The sequence below is a fragment of the Sinohyriopsis cumingii genome, chromosome 10, assembly GCF_028554795.1.
Source record: "Sinohyriopsis cumingii isolate HCF-2022 chromosome 10, ASM2855479v2, whole genome shotgun sequence".
In the NCBI taxonomy this organism is placed as follows: domain Eukaryota; kingdom Metazoa; phylum Mollusca; class Bivalvia; order Unionida; family Unionidae; genus Sinohyriopsis; species Sinohyriopsis cumingii.
In genome coordinates this window covers 93,313,432-93,339,738 of record NC_142970.1, presented here as the reverse complement: position 1 = coordinate 93,339,738, position 26,307 = coordinate 93,313,432, and the positions used below count along the sequence as shown (strand labels likewise).

General features: G+C 39.6%; 1 protein-coding gene across 1 annotated transcript; it reads right to left on the bottom strand.

Annotated features, from left to right (window-relative positions):
- Positions 1 to 3,029: 3,029 nt before the first annotated feature.
- On the bottom strand, positions 3,030 to 26,054 carry LOC149790596 (uncharacterized). Its single transcript, XM_089971426.1, has 3 exons — positions 25,736 to 26,054; positions 21,031 to 21,156; positions 3,030 to 3,542 (listed from the first exon to the last, which is right to left on the bottom strand). The coding sequence occupies exons 1-3, from the start codon at positions 25,971 to 25,973 to the stop codon at positions 3,334 to 3,336; spliced, it is 573 nt and encodes a 190-aa protein (XP_089827552.1). The 5' UTR covers positions 25,974 to 26,054; the 3' UTR covers positions 3,030 to 3,333.
- Positions 26,055 to 26,307: the final 253 nt, after the last annotated feature.

Below are 26,307 nucleotides of genomic sequence, written 5' to 3'. Positions count from 1 at the left end.
ACTAGTTATTCAACTAGCATAGGCGCTTTCGACTAAGTATGTCTTTGGCACAGGAAAAAATTACTAAACTGAGCAGAACGAGACAAACAATGATCACAAATAAATACATTGAATTTACACAACTTTACACGATTAAGGATCAAATAGAAGTATCCTTAAAATGATTATGTGAGTATCGCGTGATATAATGCCAGTGGGGCTCAATCTCCGATACACACTATTCCTTGCTAGATCCAGTACATGAAACTGCTATTTACCATACGATTTACATTTCTCTATGTGTGTTTGTTTGTTTTTGTATATATATATATATATATATATATATATATATATATATACGAGAAGCAATATCTGGAAAAAGAGAGTATTATGAGATAAATAGAGAATTATAGAGGAAGTTCTCAAACGAAACATAAGAGTTAGGAATTTAAATTGGGAGGAAAGAAATAAAATATAATTAGAGAATAGACGAAGCCATAAGAAGAAGGAAAGAATAGAATTAGAAAACAAGAAATTTTGATGGTGAAGAGGAAAAGAGAATTGATTTGTCAGAGGCCAACAAAAGGTTTAAACACGACTCCAGCTCAGGGAAACTAAAGGGTCCCAGATTATTTCTTTTTGATGAGGACAAATACAACACGAATAGTTATATGTATAGGGTCACAATACACGTAAGCTACGCAGAAGCGGAAGAGGAATACTTTTGTCGCTTCATCTTAATATGGTACCTAGTGCTAAAGTGAAAACTATGTACTATAAGATAAATTAAGGGACGCTGTTTTGAAAAGAATGACTGAACAAAAGTTTAAAAATCAGTTAAAGCACTGTAATAAAGAAGAAATGTTTACCAATTTCGTGAGTAGGTCAGAAGGTTGATAAAACGATTAGCTTTTTAACCAACCAGCTATTGATTGGAAGTGGTAGAGAATTATATTTGATTTTACGGAAAAGTCTTTTATGAATGTATTTTATAGGACAACACGGGTGGATTGTTTTGCAGAGGCCACGAATATTTGTTGGGGAAGAGGGGGCTTGGAGTCGGATAGCAAACTTCAGAATCTGAAGTTGGCACCGCATTCAATGATAGTAACTTTCAGTCAGGTAATGGTGCTGGTATAATTGAAAGGCAGAGAATGGGAGAATATTTCTTTTGAAACGAAAAGGAGTCCTTGAAAAGATAACAACCGCCATCTAAGGCTGACTCTTGACTGAAGTAACATACATACAGAATGGCTGAATCCATCAAAGCATTGAAATGTTTTCATTTAAATTGGATTTTGTTATTATTCTGAAAAACTAAAACACAGAATCGCGATGTAAATGTATGGCTACAAACAAGTATTATCTATGATGAGTATAGGCTTACATAAAATATAGTGTTATACTTCTCTTTTAATCTGTCTTCCTTTCGTTCCACAAAATACCGATATCTCTCAAAGTGATTGTATTTTATTAGAACGGAACAGAACACATGCAGACGTTTAATTATCAGTTCTTACAATTGTTTATCAGTAATCTTAAATAGCTGCTAAAGACAATCCTGATATCTTTTCAGGAATAACACTAATTTAAAACAAGCTGTAGACATATATGAAAACTTTGTTTATTATTATTGATTCGAACGCAAGAATTGTGCTTGAAGTGAATCAGTAGGAAAAGTGCAAGATCAAGTCCACGTAAAGAAATAAATCACCTTTCATCTTGTCTCTGTAGCTGTTTGTCCAGTTTACTATATGGCGGGGGGAGGGGCTTATTATTTGCGATCTATCAGACTACCGTGAAAAAAGTTTATGTAAACTTTTTTAACTAAAATATGAGAAGAGTCTGATGTTGCTGTCAGATAGGAATCTTAAAACATATTCTACATTTTGGCATCATAAAAGTATTTGTTACTGTTAGAGACATGAACTTCCGTTACCATCATTTTTTTTCTCCTTACCTATGCTAAACGAAAAACATAGCCACTGTCAAAGGGAAATGGAATATTTCTAATGTATTCAGAATTTTGGCTTGTTCTTAATTTGATGTGTGTAAGATCCGTGACTGAATTCGTATACTGTTACTGTAACCGTGTAAACAAAACATACACACGTTTGTTTGCATTAATGGCAAATACGTACGCTGGAATGATATGAAATATTCACCACTTGACAGCCTTCCTGTCTACTAGTAATTACATGGTTACTGCTGAATTCATCGTCATTACGTGCTTGTTCGCATCTTTTAGGTTAAAATCAAGATCGTTACAAGTACATTCCTTGCTTCAAAAAACACGAGTTCATTAACAGAACTCTGTCAAACATATACTAGCGGAATATTGTGTCTATTTAGATTAAGAAACGAGATCCAGGAACCATAAGCCCTAATTACTGTATTGTAAAATATGTTCGTTATTTAAGAAGCGGCACAGCTTTTTTCATACCAACCATAGTTATCTGAGATAGAACTGAGGAAGGCATGGGTTATATTGGATGCGGGGATAAAAACAAAAAGCAACCAAATCAACTGTGCAGCGAGAGAGAGACAACGCGTGGGAACGAGAAATTTTTGATACACTTGTGAAATCCTAAGGAAACCGAAAGCTTCTAAACCAACAAATAAATTTGGTCTCAAAGGTTTCCGGTTTTGATGGGTATCATCAGCAGTAAAGAGTCGTGCGTCAACCGAAATGTAACCTAAGGGGAAAGGTCCTGCATTTTGTAGTTTTCTGTAACTACATCAACAAATACCAAACAGATTAATTTTCTCCGGTTTCATTTGAATCAATTCCTACCTACACACACACACACACACACACACACATTCTGCTGCATTTAACTGAATTACTTATAAAACAATTAGGTTGGTATATACAAATTATTTAGGTAGAAGTTTCCTGGTGGGTATGAAACATATGTACCGTTTTATCTCGCTTTTTTTTTTTGTTTGTTGATTTGTTTTACATCGGTGTCATTTGCAGGAAAATATCCACTATGATTTATATTTCAGTACGTATATCAAATCAAAATATCACAGAATAAACAGAAAAATCAATATGATACCAATTTATTAGAAGTGAGGTAGCAAATCGCTAGGTATACTGAACGTATTACAAACTTTTCTCCAAAAAATCCTATATACACTTTTATTCGTTTGCATCCTGCTTTCCTTTCCTAATGGGTGAAGTCATTATAACGTGAACATACCAATGAGCTCAACACCTGTATTCACAAAGCAACACCTGTATTCACTGAGTTATTAAGTTTGATATGGCATCTGAAACAGCAATCTGCATTCTCCCGCTAACAAATTTGAAGAAAGTGTCCACAATAGCAATGAGTTCAGATGTTGTACTCAAATAATATTGGTATTGGCAATCGTGTCTGAAATCGTTCTGCTTGCAAGCTGCATTCCCCCACTCACCAGCGCTAAGATAGTAGCCACAATACCCATGTAAAAGCTAGGTCCATACATGTGAGAGACGGTAAGGTCAACGTTCTCAATCAAAATCTCCTCTCTGTATTCATAACCATATAGGGCGACTCCGATTAGCATGCATAGTCCTGCAATACAAGTGTATAAAAGGATTGAAATATAATTTAATCTGAAGAAAACTGAGGAAGGAGACATCAAACATACTCTAATTCCACTGTGTTATGTGTGAGCTAAATGAAGGTCATATTTCATTCAGACTTACATTTTAAAAATATAATTGAAATGCCCCGATGCTAAATTGCCTCAAATTTGAATGAAATCGGTAGCAGCAGGGGGGGCGAATCCGACATTTTGTCCAATCGTCATTTGGCTTAATTAATACTTTCTGCACTCAGCGGATCCGGTGTCGTCAGCGCCTGGTAAAAAAAAAACGATGTCGTCGTCGAGGGGATCGTCCGGACGTCATTTGGTTTAATTAACACCTTCTGCGCGCCGATCCCAGCGTCGTCAGCGTCCGGTAAGCACATCGACGTCGTCGTCGATGTCATCGCCCCCCCCCCCCCCGCTGCTATGATTTAACCGAATATTTGGTCAAGTCCGATACGATATCGTGTCCCAGGGTCATGTAAATTTATCGTTACAAATCCATGTGGGGTCGACTGAGCATGACTAAAAAAGTTTCGAAAAACATTAAAGTCCATGTCACCGCCGCACCATGTCTGCCAAATATTTCGTAGCGTGTGTGTATCAACGCCGTTGAATACAGCAAGAATATTACAGTTGTCTCTGATTACTTTTGGAATCTGAGTGTATCGTTGAGTGACATATATCACGTCAGTGTTTTTATGCCTGCCTCTGGAAAATATCCTAGCTGGGTTTTTTTGATTGTTTTACATAACATCATCGTACACGACTAGATTGTTAGCGTCGCCATCAATATCATCGATACCCGGTGCATCATTGATATCCGTAATAAACTCAATAACATTTTTTTTAGCGATCGCTGATGCATTCTCGTTGAAATCTTTCAACACCTCGTAGCATCATTGATCATCTACGCTAGGAGCAACCAAATACAACTTATCCCACTTCATCCATCTCATTATTAAATTGAGTAACAATTGCGTCTTGCCGGATCCAGATGGTCCGATGATAATCATCCGGATCGAGTTTGGTAACGCTGCAACATGCTTAACTGGTTCTCTTGTTTTAGTCGCTGAAAAGTCAATTATATTCATGTCTCTATACATAAATTATGGATCTATATTGTGTAAAGTGTAGAGTGCGTACTGGCACAAATGATATGACAACCGCTACAACAAAAAATAACAGACCGGCGCTTACTGGTAGGTGTGTACAATGCGGTACAAAGAAATTTAGATTTATTTCTATTAGACCCGGAGATGTTTTAAAAAAAAGCGAGGAGGTGATATTGCAGCCAAGTTATCAAAACTCCCCGGAACCCCGTGGGCAAAGTATCCAGGAGAAAAACACCTCCCAGGATATAGCTACTGTGGCCCCGGAACGCGATTAGATATTAGACTCGATGATCAAAATCAGCCCAAACCCGGTGAGTACCCAATAAACGCTATCGATAAGGCGTGTCATGCTCATGATGTTGCTTACTACAAAAGTAGCGATCTGCAACAGCGTCATATCGCGGACGTAAAATTAATTCACGCGTTAAATGCTATTCCTGATAAATCCGTCAAAGAAAAATTGGCCTCATGGTTGGTAAAATCGGCTATGAAAGGTAAATTAATGATTGGAAGCGGAGCTTCTCGCGCTGGTAATTGAAAACGCTAGCGTTTATAATAACAACATGGAATCCATCTATTATTCTCCGAGAGGATACTGGAAGGGGAAGGCCGCAATTGGTAAGCTTGCAAGCGCTGCAAAGGTAACAAAGGCCACTGCGGCTAATTGGTTATCCAAACAGGCTATATGGCAAATCTATCTACCACCGCCTAAACAAATCAACTTCTCGCGCTTTGATATCAGCGTACCTAATGAAGTTCATCAGGCTGATATACTATTTCTGCCGCATGACAACGGTTACAAATACGCGCTAACCGTAGTTGATGTTGCGAGTCGATACAAACAAGCGGAGCCGTTAAAAACAAAGTCAGCAACTGAAGTAGCCGCTGCGTTTGAAAGAATTTATCGAAGAGGTCCTCTGCGCTGGCCAAATCTATTACAAGTTGATCCTGGTAGTGAATTTCGCGGCGCTGTTTTATCAACGCTCAAACATCATAGCGTCGCGGTACGACGAGGTCATACTGCGCTACATCGTGATCAGGCAATTGTTGAACGATTCAATCGGACTCTTGCTGAACGGTTATTTGGATATCAATACGCGAAGGAATTCATCCAAGAAAAACGATCTCGTGAATGGGTCAAAAGGTTACCAGGCGTAATTGCAGCGTTAAATAACGAGATTACCCGACCAATCAACATGAAGCCCAGCGACGCGATTAAATACGAGTATATACCCGGAAAATCAAAAATAAATAGCGTTTCCAAGCCGATTCTTGGCGATGTCACTGTTAGATACCTATATGAACCAGGAGAGCTTGAAGGCGGTAAAAAAAGAGCTACTGATCCTATCTGGAGTGTTACCACACATAACATATCAACGATAACACGATCAACTGGTAGACCACCGATCTATAGACTGGATTCAACTGCTCCTCAGCGCGGATTTACACGCGAGCAACTACAAGTGATACCTAACGATACTCAATTACCCCCGCGTGGTCTTAACTAGCGCCGTTGCGTCTATTACACTCAAGACAGGTCAACCTCACATTGTTTTTGACATGACCGAGACTGTTATCGATCCTATCCACGGTAAATTGGCGAGTGTCTTTATCCGAATAACGCCAACTCATTATACAATTGCAACTCGCGCAGTGATTATTCTGTTGTTGTCGTAACGCAATTATTAATTCGGCATCAATATCAAAACGCCGTTGTTTTTTTTTATCCTGTTGGCGGTAACCCGAGAGTTTTCTATCAATGACGCTTGCATCGATGGTGACTCCGTCACTGACTCCGTCAATAACAATTCTTCGAAGCTGATTTATCCTCCGTACTCGGGACACCGCAAGATAGACTAGATTGGACCATTCGATGCGATTATCAACTATCCAAACAATTGTGTCCGTGATAGTTAGTCCCTGCGAGGAATGTATTGTTGTTGCGTATCCTAGCGTCCACGGGGATTTATCAGCACGTAGCGCGTCCTCGACGACGCTGATATCAACGAGCACGATATCATTCAGCACGAGAATTTGTTTTTCTATCCGGCCTGGGATTTCAACTTCAATGTTCTGCCGCCGTGTATCCGCGGGTCTATAACATAACGGCACTGGACGCGTTGGAAACTTTTCCTTATGCAACGTAAACAACTTCCGCTGAAGTGTGTCCCTGACTATCTTTCTACTCGCTACAATCAAATCGTTTGGTCTCCATGTTTCCCAGAATTCATTTAACGGCGTTTCCGGAATCACCTCGCGGATTATTTCACACTGAATTCTATCCGGCTGTAATCTGATTAATTTTTTAACCCCGCGCAGTTGTTCATCAAGTGCTCGGTAATCAGTATCGGTTTCTTCATAATAGTCCACAAAACCCTTTAACCAATCATGTGGACCGTCGCCGACAAATGGTGGTGGTTGGCCATGATCCCCACACATGATTACCGCTGTATTCGCGAGCAGCAACCAATCAAGAAACATTCGTAAAGTATCTAACGAAACAGTACATATCTCATCCCAAATGATAACCCCAGGAATAAATTTTTCACCCATTCGATCAGGAGTCCACTCACCGCCGCTGTATCGAAAAAAGCTGTGATAAGTAACGGCGTCAACATTTCGTTGTTTTATTTCTCGCGCTAGTCTATGGGTCGGTGTAAGCACGATTATACTTGTCCGCGTTCGAAATAATTCAATTGCCCGAGTCGTCTTTCCTGACCCGCCACAGCCGCTTAAATAAACTGTTTTGTGTCTACAAATTGGATCAGAACACGGTGGTGCATTAGACCATTCCGATAATTTATCACCGCGTAGGTAATTGTTTTCAACGGTGACATCTGCCGACGGGGAATAATCGCGTCGTATTTCATTTTTAATTCTCCATGTACCCCAACTCTCGTCCGGACTAGTAAACCCGGCTACGTTTTCCTTGTACGCTACGTCTATATAAAATGAATCAACGGCTACTCTAACCGCGGTGTCGGGGAATCTATTTATCATCGAGAATAAATTGATAGCGGCGTAACCCAGCATAGACGCCCTCAAATGCGGGTATGCCGGGCTGTCTCCATCGCTGTAGGTAACAACTGTACCCAACCTTGTTCCATTGGACAAGAAAGCTGTTTCGCAGTTCACGTATCTATTTTTCGCCACTGCGTCCTTGATTACGAAATCATATTCTGCGTCATCTGTAATCAGCCGTGAGCAATATCGTCTGTAATCGCAGTTTTTTCCACCTTGTGTGAACTTACCGATTATTCTTCGACCGAGATCTTTTGCCTCTATGTTTCGTTGGTTGAATATCCTCCTGGACCATTCGACGATATATTCCTCGTCGGCATCAATGTGTTTTTTGGACTCGTCAATTATGCTATCTAGACGCTCCGGTTCTGGTAACCAGACTTCAGTCTGCGCTCGGTATGATATAATCGCGTCACTGACAATCAACGAAACTAGCATTTTACAATCAATCATATACCGTAGCAGCGCTATTGGCAGCCACTTCTTTTCAGTCATGTGTCTACCGATCCAAATATAGCAACAGCGATGAAGTCCTGCCGCGAACTCAAATGATACTATGCGAGCGAATCCGGTTAAATCAAAATCAGGCAGTGGTCCATTAATAGCAACACGAGTCATTTCATGTCTGGGGTGTCCAAATCGTTTGAAATACTCAGCGGCGGATCCATACCCGAGAAAACTCGCTGGATAACAGGCAACCATATCAACGGAAATCATAGCGTCGCGGTTATATTCAGTGTTCCATAGTCCACCGTGATAGTATTCCAAACAACTGGATTGTACATCCGGTAGAAATTCCTTGCGCGTTGGGCTCCACGCATTTTTCCTTGCTGCAACATGAGCCGCAACCGATGAAATCGTAAAACAATTTGTTAGCAGTTGTTCATCATGCTCTTCAAATTCTATGGCGGTTTTTTTCATCTTGTTGTGAAATGCTTCATTGCGATATAATTCACCGTTTGGTCTTACAAACTGATCAAAGGTATCAGCGCTGCGAAGTAACCACACTGATACAGGGTCGTTTTTACACAAATAAGCGATAGCATCAAATAGTTTCCTCTCCGCGAGAAACCCGTTCTCTTCCAGGAATTCCCCCGGGATATACTTTACTGTTCTATCCCGTGGAAACACTGTGATCGCGGGCGTCCATGCGTGTTCGTTATGATCAATAATTTTGATTGGGGCTCCATTTGATTTGTACTTCGATTCGTATAATACTTCACCGGTTATCGTTGTAACGGTTATTGGAAATCTCAGCGATGTTTCTAATCTCGCTATGTCGCTGATGGTTGCTCCTCGCTCGCGCACTGTCTCCTCCCACCGGTTGATTTTGCTACGTCGTAAATCAGTCAATTTGTTTCCTCGACACGCATTTGTAAAATGCTCTATTACTCGTTCTGCTACACAATTTATCCCCGTTGACTGTTTCATCGGCGCTAGTTTTCCGATATCAGGTTTCTTATTTAACGGGTATATTCCATAAACAACTGCTGTTTCAGGATACGCTCGTTCATAGTATGGTCTGTCAACTCCGGTTAACAGCCCCGGCTTGGAGTCGCGGCTAACAATGACTGTTTTCTTGTCGCTGAGAACTGGTTCAAATTTATCACGTATGATCCAATCACCTGATTCCACCCGGACAATGAATTTTACTCTGAAGAAATACCTTTTACCGTCAAGTTGTGATATTATCGTTGCTGCGCGGTTGTCGTTCATGGTAGCATCAACAACGCCATCAATTCGAAATGTTGACCAACTATGAGATGCGCCATCACGCTTGAATTCATCGATACAATCGCGTATTTTACTCAACAGGGTTCTATCGTTTATTAACGCTTTTGGTGTGTCCTTGAGGACTCTATCGAAATTGAACTTAATATTTTTCCAGGGCTTAATTGCTGCTAATCTCTCGAACTCATCCATATAATTAAAACAAGTATTTAAATGAAAGAATATAGTATAATGAATCACTGCAAATGGTTGATGATTGGGTCGACAACCCCGTGCAATAAATCATGTAGAGGTGAATTCTGCGGGTATCATTTACAAAGCGTTCGTAATGGTTCTCTTGGCCCCCTCCCGTGCTTGGTTTGTCACGTCGGTGTAAGAGGAAAATCGCGGTTGTGTATCAATTGTGGCGGAAAGCGATACAGGGAACTAAAACGCTATTATGACAAGCGAATTAAAAACGCCGTCATTGACCCTACCGCCGATTTCGTCATCAAAACCCCCCAAGACTACGTTGAAAGATTCATAATTAAACCAAATAATAAATTAGACAAGTAGTATTATTATATAAATGGACCAAGAGTTCAGACCTCACCCTGTGCTCGTTAATTACGAGGCATCTCGCGACGGCATTGTTAGAAATTGTAGACTGAAGAAGCCGGTTGGATGGAAAAGTAATCAGGGGTATCTGATGTTTGGTGCCGGAAAGAAGAAGTACCATGTTCATAGGGCGGTATTTGAGGTATTCAACGGACTGATCAACGACGGTCTCGTTATTGATCATATTAATAATAATAAGACTGATAATTCTCTTACAAACCTGCAAGCCATCTCTCAGAGTCAGAATGTCAAAAAAGGCCAAACTGGTAAATACTCAAACAAAGCAAAACCCGTAAAGTCATTTGATACAACAACTCACGAGGAAAAAATATTTCAGTCGATGAATGAAGCCAGTAGATACTTTGACATTTGTATCGCCTCAATACGATTTGTTGCAGAAGGAATACAGAATTCAGCGATCTCAAAAAAGACCGGACGCAAAATTCGATTTTCATATGTAAATAAGGTCACCATGACGAATTGTCTGTAATACCTCTTTTATGTTTAAATACTATCAATAGTAATAAATAACACACCGCGCGGGTTCATTTTGTAAAATAATTTTTTTTTATTTAAAAACAAAATGTTTTATAGGAATAATGAATATCGAAGACATCAATAATATATTAGCCGAGATTTCAAAATTAAAAAATCAAGGAATTGAATTATCTGATGGTCTCGACAGCGAAAAAATATTATCCGATTATGAGATTATTAACGAACAGTCGAAACGGGGACGTTTTACCCTGGCCCGCGAGTACTTTTTTATAAAACGATTACAACATACGATCAATGAAAACTTGTACCACAATGACGCAAATGCTTTCATTGGACTATTCACTGCCGTTGAAATAATACGAAAAAAACTCGGACGTGTTTATGAACGACGCCGGGAGATTTCTAGTAAGATCAAAAACATTAGAAGGATTATAGACGAAAACTCCGGCGAGAAATTAGAAATTGCTTCGCAATTGCAATAATGGTAGGCGAATCACTTACTACTCGGCTAGCCAGAGAGCGGCTAGCAGCGCTTAAAAAGTTCATACCGTTACGAGACAGGGTCCGAGAACAACTTCAAACGCGGCAGCAACTACAAACCGATTTTACTGTTGGAAGCGAACAACTCTTTGCCCCGGTAACTAAAGCGACCAAAGATGTTACGGCGGCAACTGTACCCGTCCTCGATGCGCTTGAAAAGATAGCGGCTCAGACCGAACAAACAAAAAGGTCTTTAGAAACACTAGCGGCTGCTACAACACGGAGGCCACCACCACTCGCTATAACCGAACCACAAGAACCTTATGTTACAATGGCCGACGAAGAAGAACTAGGTGCTACCGCAAGAAAACCAGAAGAAGAAATACCGGAAGAAACACCGGAAGAAGAAATATCAGAAGAAGAAAAAGAGAAAGTGGGGAATATACCCCGTAATGTACTCAAGAAGAGCACAAGGGATCAAATTAGAGGCTTCAGCAGGGGGGAGGAAGAATTATTTGATTTTGCCGCCGACAATTTGCTAAGAGCATACGAGATAAGGAGCATATCAATAGCGGTTACGAGAAAAATATAAAGTCGTTAAGGGATTGGACAAGAATAGTGTATTTAGCGAGAATACACAGGGACGAAATACCACGTGGTGGTGGCCCCGATTACGACGCATTCCACAAGGAAGTTGAAAAAAGGGTAAAACAAAAAAAAGGAAAAGGATACTCTGTTGGCAAAGAATCCTACGGCGTTACCTGTCCTAACAGTGTTCTCAGTGATATATCACGGCTAGAGGTACTAATCGGAGGAAAACGAGCCGGAAATAACTCTCCGGAAATAATCAATGAGGCCGCTGATATTTGCAAGCGGTTATTTACGGGCGGTATCATGGACGTTAGTGCGTATCGAACGCTCATAGACGAACTCGTGGATGATTAAAAAAATTATCGTTTTTGTTAATTCTGACCGTTTTTGGTCGTTTTTTGACCGTTTTTGGTCGTTTTTTGACCGTTTTTGGTCGTTTTTTGCCATTTTTTGACCGTTTTTGGTCTTTTTTTGACCGTTTTTGAGGGCAAAAACCCCAGGAAATCATTTAGAGAAAATCGATGTTTTTGCTGAAAAATCGAAAAAAAACGACTATAGGCAACAAAAAACGACCAAAAATGACTAGAAATCAAGAAAAAACCGGAAAAAAACCGGATTTTTATCGAGGGCAAAAACCCAAGGAAATTTTGATAAAATTTATTCCGGTTTTCCACACGGCGGTGGGGAGGGGTGATGATCACAATCACTAATTGAAAAACCGGTGTTTTTATAATAAAGATGATCATACACTACAACCACGATAAACCAGTACTCGTCTACGTGGTAAACTCGCGATTGCCTGTTTACCGCGCGTACTATGGAGATGGTCTCGGTAGCACCATTGCGGGGTTATTTACAAGAATGGCTCCAAAAGTAGCGCCGTTAGCCAAACAATTAGGAATGAAGGCTATTGATGTTATTCGTGATAAGGGTATTAGTGCTATTGGAGACGTTGCCGGAAAGGCGCTTTCTGCAGCAAAGGACAAACTAATGTCGTTGGTGAGAAGAAAAAAGCAAAAACCACCGGTGATGCCATCAACGACAGTGATGCCTGCGAATATCAGTAAAGTAATAAATAACGCCGTGGAAGAAAAACTAGCGTCGTTGGTAAACAATAATCAAGATGACGCCGCAAACATAATAGCGGGGAGTGGTTTAAAACGACGACGATTATTTAGATGCATCAGCGTATTATTAAATAAAATGTTTAAACGAACAGCTGACCCGGCGTTTGATATGGACGCACCAGTGCACAAGGATGATTCTGTCCGTAATTATCAATTTTATTCCTATTATGCAGTACAACCCGACATACGATCGCGAATTGAACTTCAAGTCCATGATACCAGTAAATACTTTTTACCGTGTGAAGCGTTTATTGAAATCGAAGGAGAACTTGTAACAGAGGCCGATACTCCTGCTGTACCAGCACCGTATCCAGATGGTACCAAAGTTGGCTTAGTCAATAACGGCGTAATGGCGCTGTTTGAGAGCGCAAAATATCTCACTGACGGGCGAGAGATCGAGTCTATAGAACGCGATGTTGATGTTGCTACAACAATAATCGGGCTAGCAAGATATTCCGACGATTATACAAGATCAGCGGGTCCATCTATGATGTTTGCAAAGGATACTAAAAACACTGCCGGAAACTCGCAATTTGTGGTAAGACGACCAAAAAAAAATGCTGGTGACGCTGATGCTGATGTTGAGAATATGATTATAAACAGCGATCCTAATTTCAACATCGGAGCTGTAACGCGCGTATCAATGTTAACAGGACCGCGTAGATCTTTCTCATGCGCGATTCCACTGCATCATATATTTGGATTTTGTAGGAACGTGCGAAAAGTTATCTACGGAGCAAAGCATACCGTGGTACTTGTGCGAAAAGGTGATGATAGAAATGCAATTTGGAGAATTCCAGCGGATACTGCAAATCCAAATAATGACCCTGGTAAAGTCGTTTTAACTAAAATGTCATTGTGGATGCCGGTGTTGACTCCATCCATTACCACAGAGGCACGATTGCTATCCTTCATGGAGCAGGGAGGAAAATCATTACTAAGTTGGCTAACAACAACAACAGATACTAAGCAATCAAATATCAATGGTATATTCACATGGAACCTGGCATCACAACAAGGTATTTCGGCTCCGCGTCATATATTTGTTGCGTTGCAGGATATGACGAGAGTTGATGATCAATTATCCAGCCATATGATATTTGATCGATTAGGCGTTACTGACGTCTCGCTGAGAATAAACGGCCAGCAGGAACCATCTGAGGATATACAACTTAATTACGGTCAAAACCATATCGCACGTGTGTATCATCGATTGCTGTCGTACATGGGTCGTGATCAAAACGTCGACACTGGTTTGCAAATATCACAACTTGATTTCAGAGAACTATATCCGATCTATTACTTTTCGCTGGAACATCTTGATTTAACAAGACAATCCGTCGTTGATATACACTTCCGAGCTAATGTAACTCGCGGCACTATTGCTAATTATAGAGCTATTGCTGTCATTCTCAGCGATAAATCAATGCTGTTGGAAGGCGTTGGTGGACGAATGAGAATCGTTGATGCGCCAGTGGAAAACATGTAATTGAAAGCACAAACACGTTTACAATAAAATGTCGTATAGTGTCGTCAGTGTAGAGTTGACTGATGGTCAAGTCAAGAAATTACGATCAAAGTCGGCTAAACAATGCGGGACCACAATAACGCTGAAGCCGTCACAGATGGCAGGTGGTAATCATAAGATATCGTTGACGGCGCGTCAAATAAAACATTTCAATAATGCGATGAAGAACAGAAAGGGTGTTCAGGTAGATTTCTCGGCCGCAGCGATTAAAAACATGGAAAAGACCGGTGGGATATTTCCGCTGTTAGCTGCGATTCCAGCGTTGATTGCCGCGGCCGCACCAGCAGTGGCTAAGGCGGCGGCGTTAGGAGCCGTTGGTACCGCGGCGGGAATGGCACTGAAAAAGGCAACCGGGAAAGGCTATAAAAAAAAACGACCCGTAGCCGGAAAGGGTCTAAGACTACCGGGAACCCCGTATTCATGGTACTCGGGAAAGGGTCTAAGACTACCGGGAACCGTTTATTGACTCAGGAGTCTATGACTCCCATGTCTAATTTTGATTTAATAGACGCCGCCGACGCGTTAGCGATAAAAAACTTCAGGGGTGTTTTTATGAGGGATCAATTACCGGCGGCACCAAGAAATATTGAAACCGGCATAATTAACCTCGATGGGTCCTCCGGAGCGGGAACTCATTGGGTTGCGTACGCGATTGATCCGCGTGCGATCGTCTATTTTGATTCATACGGGTTAGCCCCGCCGAACGAGTTTATGCGGTATATCCGGGCGTGTTCAGCCCCGGTTTTTTATTCCACGCTGCCAACGCAGCAATTAAGTGACCCACCGATATGTGGCCGTGAGGTATTGAACGTACTCGCGGCGATTTCATCATCGCGGAAACCACCTCATGTGGTTGTAAACGAATACACTAGTGGGGTCGTAGAGGCCCGGCGGGTTAATTAGAAACGCCGTTTTTTTTACAATAACGATGATTGATATTTGGGGACGACCGGTTTCGGCGCTGAAAGGATCCACGGAAACGCCCGCCACCGATGACATAAAAAAACTAATCGAGGATGAAATCGCTGATACGTTGAATTTAACAAGTGTTGACCCAGGTGAAATAGTTGTATTTCAAGACCGCCAGGGTAAATTGAAATCCAGTAATGTGTCGCTGGATGACGTTTTAACACGACGGCGTGATGCCGCCGAGGACACTATCGCGCTGTATACCAGCGACGGACGACTCAAGCCGGGTGAACATCTGTCGACGATAACATTAGTCAAAGACGGTTTTATAAGGTTGAATAGATCGGTGACCGAACTTGACGCGCAGGTGAAAAAATCTGTCACCGAGGTGAAAAAATCTGTCACCGATATACAACTCACTACCGCTAGTTTTTTCGGGACCCCGACGGTAACCGAACCGAATCTTGCAACAATAAAAAATACTATTTCGGAGTTTACAACGCTGTCGGGCCAATTTTACACGTTACGAAAAAATGTTAACAGGATCGATGACAACTTTGATAAATTCTTTGGTAAAAAAAATACCAAGCTGGATGAAATCACAACAACTATAAATGATATCACTGCGTATGGACAGGAAATAAAAACAATCAAAACTGATGTTGCAGCGAACAAAGGGAGTGTAGACGTGCATGAACGGGAAATAGAAATAATCGGCGCTAATGTTGCAACGATCATAAATAATGTAGACTCGCATACAGGGGAAATAGGAACGATCAAAACTGATATTGTAGCGAACAAAAGGAATATAGACGCGCATACACAGGACATAATGACAATCAGAGCTGATATTGAAGCGAACAAAAGGGGTGTAGACGTGTATAGAGGGGAAATAGGAACGATCAAAACTGATGTTGCAACGAGCAAAAGAAATATAGACGTGTATGGACAGGAAATAAAAACAATCAAAACTGATGTTGCAGCGAACAAAAGGAATATAGACGCGCATACAGGGGAAATAGAAACAATCGAACTTGATGTTGCAGCGAACAAAAGAAATATAGACGCGCATACAGGGGAAATAGAAACGATCAAAACTGATATTGTAGCGAATAAAAAAGGTATAGACGTGCATGAACAGAGAATAGGAACGATCAAAACTGATATTGTGGCGAACAAGAATAATATAGACGCGCATGAATGGAGAATAGATACACTCATTACTAAGGTTGCAGCGAACAAAAAAGATGTGGACGCGCATACACGGGAAATAGATACACTCATTACTAAGGTTGCAGCGAACAAAAAAGATGTGGACGCGCATATACAGGAAATAGATATACTCATTACTAGGGTTGCAGCGAACAAGAATAATATAGACGCGAATTTGCGGAGAATAGAAATAATCGGAACTGATGTTGAAGCGATTAAAGACGGACTACCGAGAGTAGCAGAGCAATTCGAAAAAATAAAAATCCCTCATGAGAACATCATCAACACAGTATACACAATTCGGCATGGATCATTCGATTGGACTCCTACACAGAATACAGTAAATACTACCGCAACTGTTAAGGGCATTTATCGATTGACACTGGTTTCAATGATGCAGTTTAATATATTATCGTCGAGTTCATCTGGGTTTAACAATACAATATCAACAATTATAGACAAGAACGCAACTGAACAGTTTACAATTTATGCCGTTGATGGAAATTTAGCCCGGGCAAACATCACATGGTATGTGGAATTTGTAGCGAATCTAAGTAATTAAAAACACTAGCTCTTTTAGAATAAAATGACCACGAGGGTAATTGAATCAGAGGTATCACCGACGTCACATCAATATCGATTCGATACCGCAAAAGAATTCTCCGCGAATTTGAAAACGCTTTCCGAACAATACCGCGCAAAAATAAAAAAATACCGCAGAAAAATAACCACCATCGACGCGGTCGTGTACTCGGTGTCGGGTATAGTAGCTGGCGCCGGTGTTATTTTATCCACGGTGACCACGATAGCCCCGATCGCTGTTCCAATCGCTGTCTCCGCGATGACAACAATTGCTGGAGTCGCCAACGCAATCACTAAAAAGATATCATCGTGTTTTCAGAAAAAACTCAACGAGTATACAGTAAAACATCAAATAGTATCCGACGCGTACTCGAAATTATCCGGGTTGATCTCGTTATCGATTGATAATTTGTTCGTATCCGATGTTGAATTCTCCACGATGGTCCAGTTGTATAGCTCCGCGATGTCAAAAATCGAGGATTTTCAACTGGAAGCCGGAACCACCTGGTTGTTGAAATTAGACACTAAAAACAACGAATAATAATAATGTCGCTGAACCCCGAGGGGTTTCAATTACTTCAGCGGATCGCGGAGAATACCACCCCGGTACAAACAAATATGATATCGATAACGTCAACGAAACCCGAATTCAGTGTGAACTTCCCATCGCCGGTTCCAGTGAAGGAAATAGCGCTGGCAAAATTGCGAATATATCACAGTTGGCCTAATATCCGAGCGGACGCATTTAACGGACAACAACCTAATAACTCGCTGGTTTTTGCACGGACAAATAAACCCGATGGGACCCCAGACTGGGAGGAGGTTACAATACCAACTGGGTCATACCAAATAGAACAAATCAATGGAGAATTTCAGCGCAGGATAAAATCGATCACAGGAAAGGAATCAAAAATCGCTATTACGGTTCATGAACCGACGTTATCGTCGACGATTGAAATAAGCACACCGGGGTATATGGTTGATATTTATAACAGTTCAATAAGAACCATACTAGGATGGCCCGAGAATCCACCTCGTGAAACCCCCGAGGACTTGCACACGAATGCGCAATTGTATCATGAAATTACCCCCCGGTATCTAGATAAATTATCTATTATGAAAAGCACGTTATCACCCAGTTGGTTTTTATTTCAAGACAGGAATATCATGCAGTGGTATTTTCAGCATAAGGAAAATCCTGAATCGGTCGCCATATTAACAGTTATTTTAAGTGATATCACTGATACTTTTGTCGAGATTAATCATTATTACCAATTGCAACTAGAACAAGTACGGAAAACAAAAGCACGAAAACACGTTGAGGTGTTAAATCAACTTATATCAGACATGGAATATGTCAATGAACGAATCGTTAAAATGATATCCGATAACAGCGATGGTAGTAAACAAAAATTCCTAACCGAGTATAATATCACAGAAGCCGATTTACCCAATTTCAAGTTTCCAGGATACAACGCGACAGAACTAAGAAAGTCTCTTAATGATTTTCTCGGTCCATCAACTTATATCCTCAGACACGATAACGGAGATGGTGGTAGGCATATTGCTCCATACAACGTAAATATCGCATCGGTGATAGCGATTAATCTAGTGTGCGATGTTATCGAAGGGAGTTACCAGGTAGATACCAAGCAATCAAATCAAGCTCAACAGGGGTATATCCTTTATTCGTTTTCACCAACAGCCCCTCCGGGATTTTTAATCGTTGAGAACCCGATTAATCCGGTCTATATGCGATGCCATAATCGGTTTTTAACGAGAATTAATTTCAGACTTACCGATCAGTCAAATAACCTAATTGATCTGCAAGAGGAGGAGTTAGTGATCACTCTGTTTGTAAGATCATAGCAGCAGGGGGGCGATGACATCGACGCGGTCGTCGATGTGCTTACCGGACGCTGACGACGCTGGGGATCGGCGCGCAGAAGGTGTTAATTAAACCAAATGACGTCCGGACAATTGTCGATTTGGCCCCTCGACGATGACAACGACGACGACGTCGTTTTTTTTTTACCAGGCGCTGACGACACCGGATCCGCTGAGTGCAGAAAGTAATAATTAAGCCAAATGACGATTGGACAAAATGTCGGATTCGCCCCCCCCCCCTGCTGCTTCGGTTAATGTGGTTTGGAGATAAGAATGCTCTAAAGTTTATCACAGGACAAATTTTTTTACAAATCAGTATAATTTGTGTATACACTGCCACAAGTACATCGGTATCGGGAAAGGTTTCCTTGCGATGTTTTCGTTTTTCGTAAAAGCGTGATTTTTCGCGGCATGTCACTATCATTCATTTTCAGACACTTTAGGACTTGTTAAAGGCCAAATATTTTATTTCAAACTTGGTTGCAATTGTTGAACTGTTCGGAAGGAATGATTTCTACCTTTTCCAATGCAGCAATATCATACAGAAGTTTCAGGCCATTAGTTTAAATCTGGAAGGTCTTGCTGCAAAGAAACTTCGAATCAAATTTAGCTAACATCATGTACTTACTATTAAGAAAGAGACTCCTTTATATTTTCTATGTTACATAAGCATACCTGTTAGTGGATCAGTATAATTTATTAGAATATAGGAAACCTTGATTGGAGATTACCAATGATGAACGACCGACGGTGTCTGATGCACGAGTAGACAATGCACGTCAAGCGTTAGACGTAGGGCCATAAAGTAACGTCAAACGTCCGATGTAGAACCATACAGTAAGCACGTCAAACGTAGATCCATACAGTAAGCAAGTCAAACGTCAGACTTAGAGCCATACAGTAAGCACGTCAAACATCAGACGTAGAGCCATAGAGTAACGTCAGATGTAGAGCCATACAGTAAGCACGTCAAACGTCAAACGTAGATCCATAGAGTAAGTACGTCAAACGTCAGACTTAGAGCCATACAGTAAGCGCGTCAAACATCAGACGTAGAGCCATAGAGTAACGTCAGATGTAGAGCCATACAGTAACGTCAAACGTCAGATGTAGAGCCATACAGTAAGTACGCTTTGCATTTCATCCAGTTAAGTCAGCATCTCAAGTCTTTCAGTAAAAATCACCATCCATGTCATAATATCAAAAATATGCTATGTTTTACATTCAGCTAAGCCAAAATCTCTCAGGGTCGAATCAGGGGGTGTTTCCAGGGTGTACGAAAACATACAAAAGGCTAGAAAGAACGTACACACACAAACATACAGTCACTTGTCTCTTGAAATTTGACCATCGTTTTATTCTTGTGCAATGTTTATTCGGTAATATACACATTTTGAGTAAACAGACACAAAAACGTTTGCTTTGGTGACCTTTCGAGGAAAGTCGGGGTCCTTTTGAAATCTTGGACTCCCAAAACATTTGATCTGATCCGGACCTGTCTCCTGTATTTCGTTAACACCATCGCTGCCATAATCTCAGACAATATATTAGCCTTGTCTTTCATCCAGGTAAGAGAGAATCTCAAGTTGTTCATTAAGAATCACCATCCCTGCCATAATATTTAAACGAAAAGTTCTTCTCAGTGACAACAAAATCTCTCGAATGCCACATTTTGATATTAAGTGAAACATTTGTAGACAAATACACCGATATGATCCGATTTGAACATCAAAAGTTAGCAACTGTGTCATATTGGTTAATTTTACCACTAGCAAAGATGATGCAGTAACCTTGTTCCCGGATTTATATTCAAATTACGTCCTATACATGTGTAGCGTAAGAATCCATAATTCTTTGGAATATAATTTAAAATGCTACGATTAATGAAATATTGTGTAATTATATTCGTAAGGACTGGACTTATCTACGCTAGACTTTCAATAAAAAGCAAAAGTAATATATAAAAATAACGCAGCTGACTGCGTGATCTGCAAAGGACTTTAATATATAATTGCCAAGAACGCTAATTAATAACATAACTTAATACCTTTTGAAGTTTAGCAACTTTTAGTAGGCTTTCACGATTATCAAATTACAATTACTGGGTCTTTGATTAGATTATATTCCCGTGGTTCATTAGATAAGATGCCCTTAAACAGTTCTCAGCAACAAATTTCTTCCTATAAATGCTAACCTGCAAATAAAGCGCATCCTTCGCCAACAAGCGGAAGTTTATTTTCTTTCATACCGCACACGAGCACGCCTCCCGCCATCATCAGCATCCCAATCAACAACAGAGCAGCAGAGGCATTTGCCATCTCTGAAAATTGATTGTGTTACAATTATGAAAAGGTGGATGAATATTTTGAAAACACAAATGTCTTGTATTATGTATGATTCTAGTGTCATTTTTTGGGTGGTCAGCGTCTTGGGAGAAGAGATTAAATTTCTATTATTATGCATCAAAAAGTCACACACCTAAAGTATACCGTATTCGACAGCAAATTCCGTTAACTTTCAGAATGCGATGTACTATACAACTCTTATGTGATTAGGTTTCAGCGAGGGCTCACAAAAGTTTTCAATTCTTACATTCAACCATAAATGGTTAAACAACATATCCTTGAGCTATCATTTAAGTTAATTAATTTTAAATCAACTTTGCATGGTTGGTAAAAAAAATATGGATTTGCACTGTTTAATGCATTTGAATACATTTAGCCTTTTCCATCACAAATACCTCGAATTTAAATAATAAACAGTTTGAACTATAATTAAGCCCATGGTTTTATTACGTCACAATAACTTCATAACGTTATAATGGATCTTATTACGTGTCATATATAACCTATGTTGGGGTTTGGGCCGAGACAAGGAAATCCTAGTCAAGGGTTTATATTATATGTCTCCCCACTCGGGCAAGCCTCGTGGGGAGACATATAATATAAACCCGCGACTAGGTTTCCTTGGCTCGGTCCAAACCCCAACGTAGATTATTTTTCTCACCCAATATTTTCCTTTAAAGTAAAAAAAAAATTCTGCACTAGTGTTCACGTCTAATGTTTTCATGCGGCGCAATAATATAAATATGTTAATGAGTGCTGTGGTGTGACCATTGCGTTCGAAGTACACAGTTTATACGCGTGAGCAAAGAAAAATAACAACATAAAACGTCGCATAACAATGAGGTATTATCACATTTAATATATGGATGTTGTATGAAATTGACAATAAATAATTAATATTTATTGCAAAAAACGGTTTTATTTTCATCAGTTCCAATTTTGAAAAGTTATATTGTAAATAATAAAACGATATTGGCTACTCAGTTCTACTGTACTGTAGTTATACCAAGTACAAGCTGTAACGAAGAGTAACATCTTTCTTTAGATTATTCATGGGTAATTAGAGATATGTGTCGCTATCGTATATAACTATTCTTTTCTTTGGAGGAGGTAAAACTGTGTGCGACATACTTGTGTTGTCCTAAATATTGATTGAAAAATTACCCCCGTGTATAATAGACCCTCAAAAACGGACTCTAGCGAATAATCATGTGCTAAACTTTCAAGTTCACAGATTCTTTGAACATTTATTTTTCTGTCCTGGAAATAATGGCAAGTGCTACAGTGAAATTTGCTTATGGATTAATGTGCTGACGGATAAATTATTCCTTCTGGCTGGTAAGTGTATTATTTGTCATTAAATATTGTAGGTATATTTTGGATTCAACCGGGCCACAGTGGAGATGCTTAACAAAATTAGAAAAAAGAATGTTTTATATAACACTTTTCTGGCTGTTACTACGTTTTCCGTAGTTGTTAAGAGAGTAGGGAGGCTATGAAGTGTATAGGTCTATAGTATATATGCATGGATAAGTGTTCTCTGTTACATTGTTCATTTCACACAGCACTGAGAATTTTATCCTATCTGTAGCACAGTTATTTTCAGGTCAGCGTCATTAAATGTAGCTAACAGTATATAATTTGTTTCACACGAAGTATTTAAAACTAGTTAGGTAGCTTTAGCTACACGTAATGACGCTGATTTAAAAATGTATTGAGCTAGGCCTGCATATAGGATAAAATTGACCATGCTGTGTGGAACGAACAAGCATAATACCAAAAAGCTCGACATAATATGCGTTTGTCTTTGTCTCTCTCGAATTGTTTTTGTATGGTGTGCTCTCAAAGATGGATTCAACTTAAGTTACTATGTTTTTTGTTATATATTAGTTGCTGTTGTTGTTGTTGTTTGATTTTAGTACAACTACGTCAGGCACAGCAGAAGACAACATGGGTTTCTTTTTTTAAAGTAGTTCTGAGCGCGTCGACACCTTGACTGAGACGACTGGTCTGAGATGACTCGACTGAGACAAGAAAAGTAAGGTTAGCAAAACAAGTATATTTCTCTGTCGCATGGGTGCGAAATCACTAACTGCAATGTGGGCAAGCAATAGTTGCAGACATTTGAAACCAGGTGATTTCGTAAACTATGTCATTTCCGGTACAAGTTAAATGTAAAAGTATTTTATTGATTCTAGACAAGGCATTGAGCGTTTCTTATCGCTGCGTTTACCTCAGTCTCTTTCAAAGAGTCAAAGTCGGTTAAGGACGACGATTGATAGTTATCTACTAACCTGTGTCACCCATCGTGTTTTGACTTTGATGGCTACGCAACTGGAAGCCAGACAGGGACATTTAGAAAAATCGAAGTAAATTAAAACGATCACAGCGGTACGTTAAATTAGATAACGAAAGCAAAATCATATCAGTTCACACATTGAAACTAAACAAACGATGTAATCTTAAATATAGCGTCACTAAGTTGATTAAGACCGAATGTTATCACGTAATTTGAATAATCAGGACGAGTTGTATAATTACCAGCTGTTGCATATTCAATAATGGCGGCCTCAGGACAACTACAAGTGTGAAGCGGGAATAAGAAAAAGTATTTTGTACTTTGTTCAGTGATGGAGGTTACATGACAACTACAAGTGCGAAGTGGGAATCAGAGAAAGAATTCTGTATTTATTCAAGGATGTCGGCCTCAGAACAACCACAAGTAAGAAACAGGAGATAGAAAAATAATGGTGTGTTTTGTGCAAGGCATGCAGTTACTAGTTATTTGACATTGTGCATTCACCGGAAGTGTGACGTATTATTAAAGGATGAGTATACAACTTTCCAAATAGGAAGATCGAAAAGTAAAACATGAAAACAATGTTGTGTCATCTCTTTCCTTAACATTATTTCCTCATTTCTTTCATCATTTTGGAAACATTATGTTTAGAAACTGTAAATAAGCTCCATATAAAATATTACAAGAATTTTTCACCATGTTTGTCTGCATGCATAACAATATGATTCATCTCTTTAGCAAATGCTGGGTTTAAAATTGCACATTGGGCTGTTTTATTACGGCTACACAATATTAATGTATATCAGGGCTGGATCATGTCAGTTGTTGGTGGTGTGTATTCCAAAATTTCAAAATGGCCCTGAATTTCATCAAAAGGGCACCAAATCATAAGTCTATGTGTCTGTTTACTCAGAGTGTACATAACACTCAATAAAACTATGGTTTAATTTCCAATGACTAGTGACTGTACATTAGTGCTTGTGATCGTGTGTTTTTTGGGAGGGGATTGCCTGGGGGTTTCCGGAAACAACATCCCTGATCCGGCCCTGTACCTGTCATTTTTATTACCAACTGTTGAGTGCAATTTGCCCAAATTTGCATCTTTCGTTCAATGGGAAATGATGAATCTTCAATATATACAAATTAATCTATATTTGGGTACAGCAGTGTTTCAGTTTTCCAAGAATCCGTCAACATTAGTGTGCAAATTGCAAGTCATATTTTTAAAAATATCCTCTTGCAAGAGACACGTGTTGATCAATATGTTGCGTTGTCAGCTGGTCATAGACTGTTTAAGATCGCCTGGCGTCAGATTTAAACTTGACTAATATATAGGAATCGATACGTGGAATACAACACATGATATATAGCAAACTTAGGGTCACAGTCAGAAGTTATATTCCAGATTAATCACATAAACATGACAAGACGGCAACTATTCTACAGCGAAAGTAACTATAATTAACTTTACAATCTAATAAATGTCCTGAATTCTTACATTACAGTAGATATAATTTGTCATGGTTCCTTACCGATCCCCCTCCCCGAAAAAGAAAAGAAGACTATTTTTTCTGTGAATGAATTTGTTGATTCAGAAAGATGTTCTACCGTTCCATGCATTGACGATTGTGTGTTTTGGGTCCATACATTTGTGGTTTGTGTGTTTTGGGTCAATACATTTGTGGTTTGTTGCAACCCCGATTTACATTACATTATTAAATTTACAGTAGTTCAGAAGTATCACGGATGCTAGTAAATTTATATTAAAAAGTAATTTAGTATACTTAGAAAGAGGCACTTGAGGAGAGGACGAATCCATGCAGTCTAATTGATGCCATTTTGAAACAATAAATAAATAAACCTTTAGCTCCAAAGATTCAGATATAAATTAATACCGGATTTTTGCATCATTTACATACTACCATAAATATGGACTCCATGTTATATCTCTGAATAAAGAATGTGAAACTTCAAATTTATTGGAACAAACTAATCAGGCTGTAAAGAATATATGTGTGTGTGCGTGTGCGTGTCTAGTTTGACTAGATAACTCTTACCCCTATTCGGTTTCAGCAGAGTTATCTCAATGCAATGGAGTACCTGGTTGTGACCTTGTCAAATTGACAATCTAACATTGTTCTCTATGACAGGGTGTGTGTGTGTGTGTGTAAGATTTATTAACTAGAGGGTATAGATCATTAACGATGCGAAATGCACGATCTTATCTTTAGAAAAAAGATTGTAAGAAAGTTTACCGCTTTGAACCGGCTCGTAAAGCTTTCCGCATTTACTTTGTATAACTCCATTCGACTCAATATTCAAGCAGTAGTCCCAGAATCCTATGTTTGCTGTAATGGTGAAATTCGTACCAGAACTTGGCACCGACACCTCTTTGTCAACCATATAAATCCAATAGGGGATGGCTAAACATATAACTACGAGAATAAACGAGATTGAACCAGTTACCAGTGCTGCCAGTCTAATTATAGACATTTTCAACCGTAATTTGTTTCAAGAACTTCTCCTGCAAATATTTTCTAGCTACGATAGGTAATATCCGCTTTGCAGCCATTTTATAATGTGCACTGATTATGCATAAGGTATAACGGTACCAATTGTACAACCCCAGGTGGGCGGAGCTTAAAGTGTATGGAACATTGTGTTCAGAAATAAACAACAAAACTAGCTGTGATTGGTGCATGATGTAAGAGTTGTACTTTCTGTTAGGCTTTGAAAAAGATGAGCCTGTTTGTAATATGTGAGATTATGTTAATTCATATCTAGATCATATTTTGTATTTTTAATGATTTTTGTAATTAATGTGGTA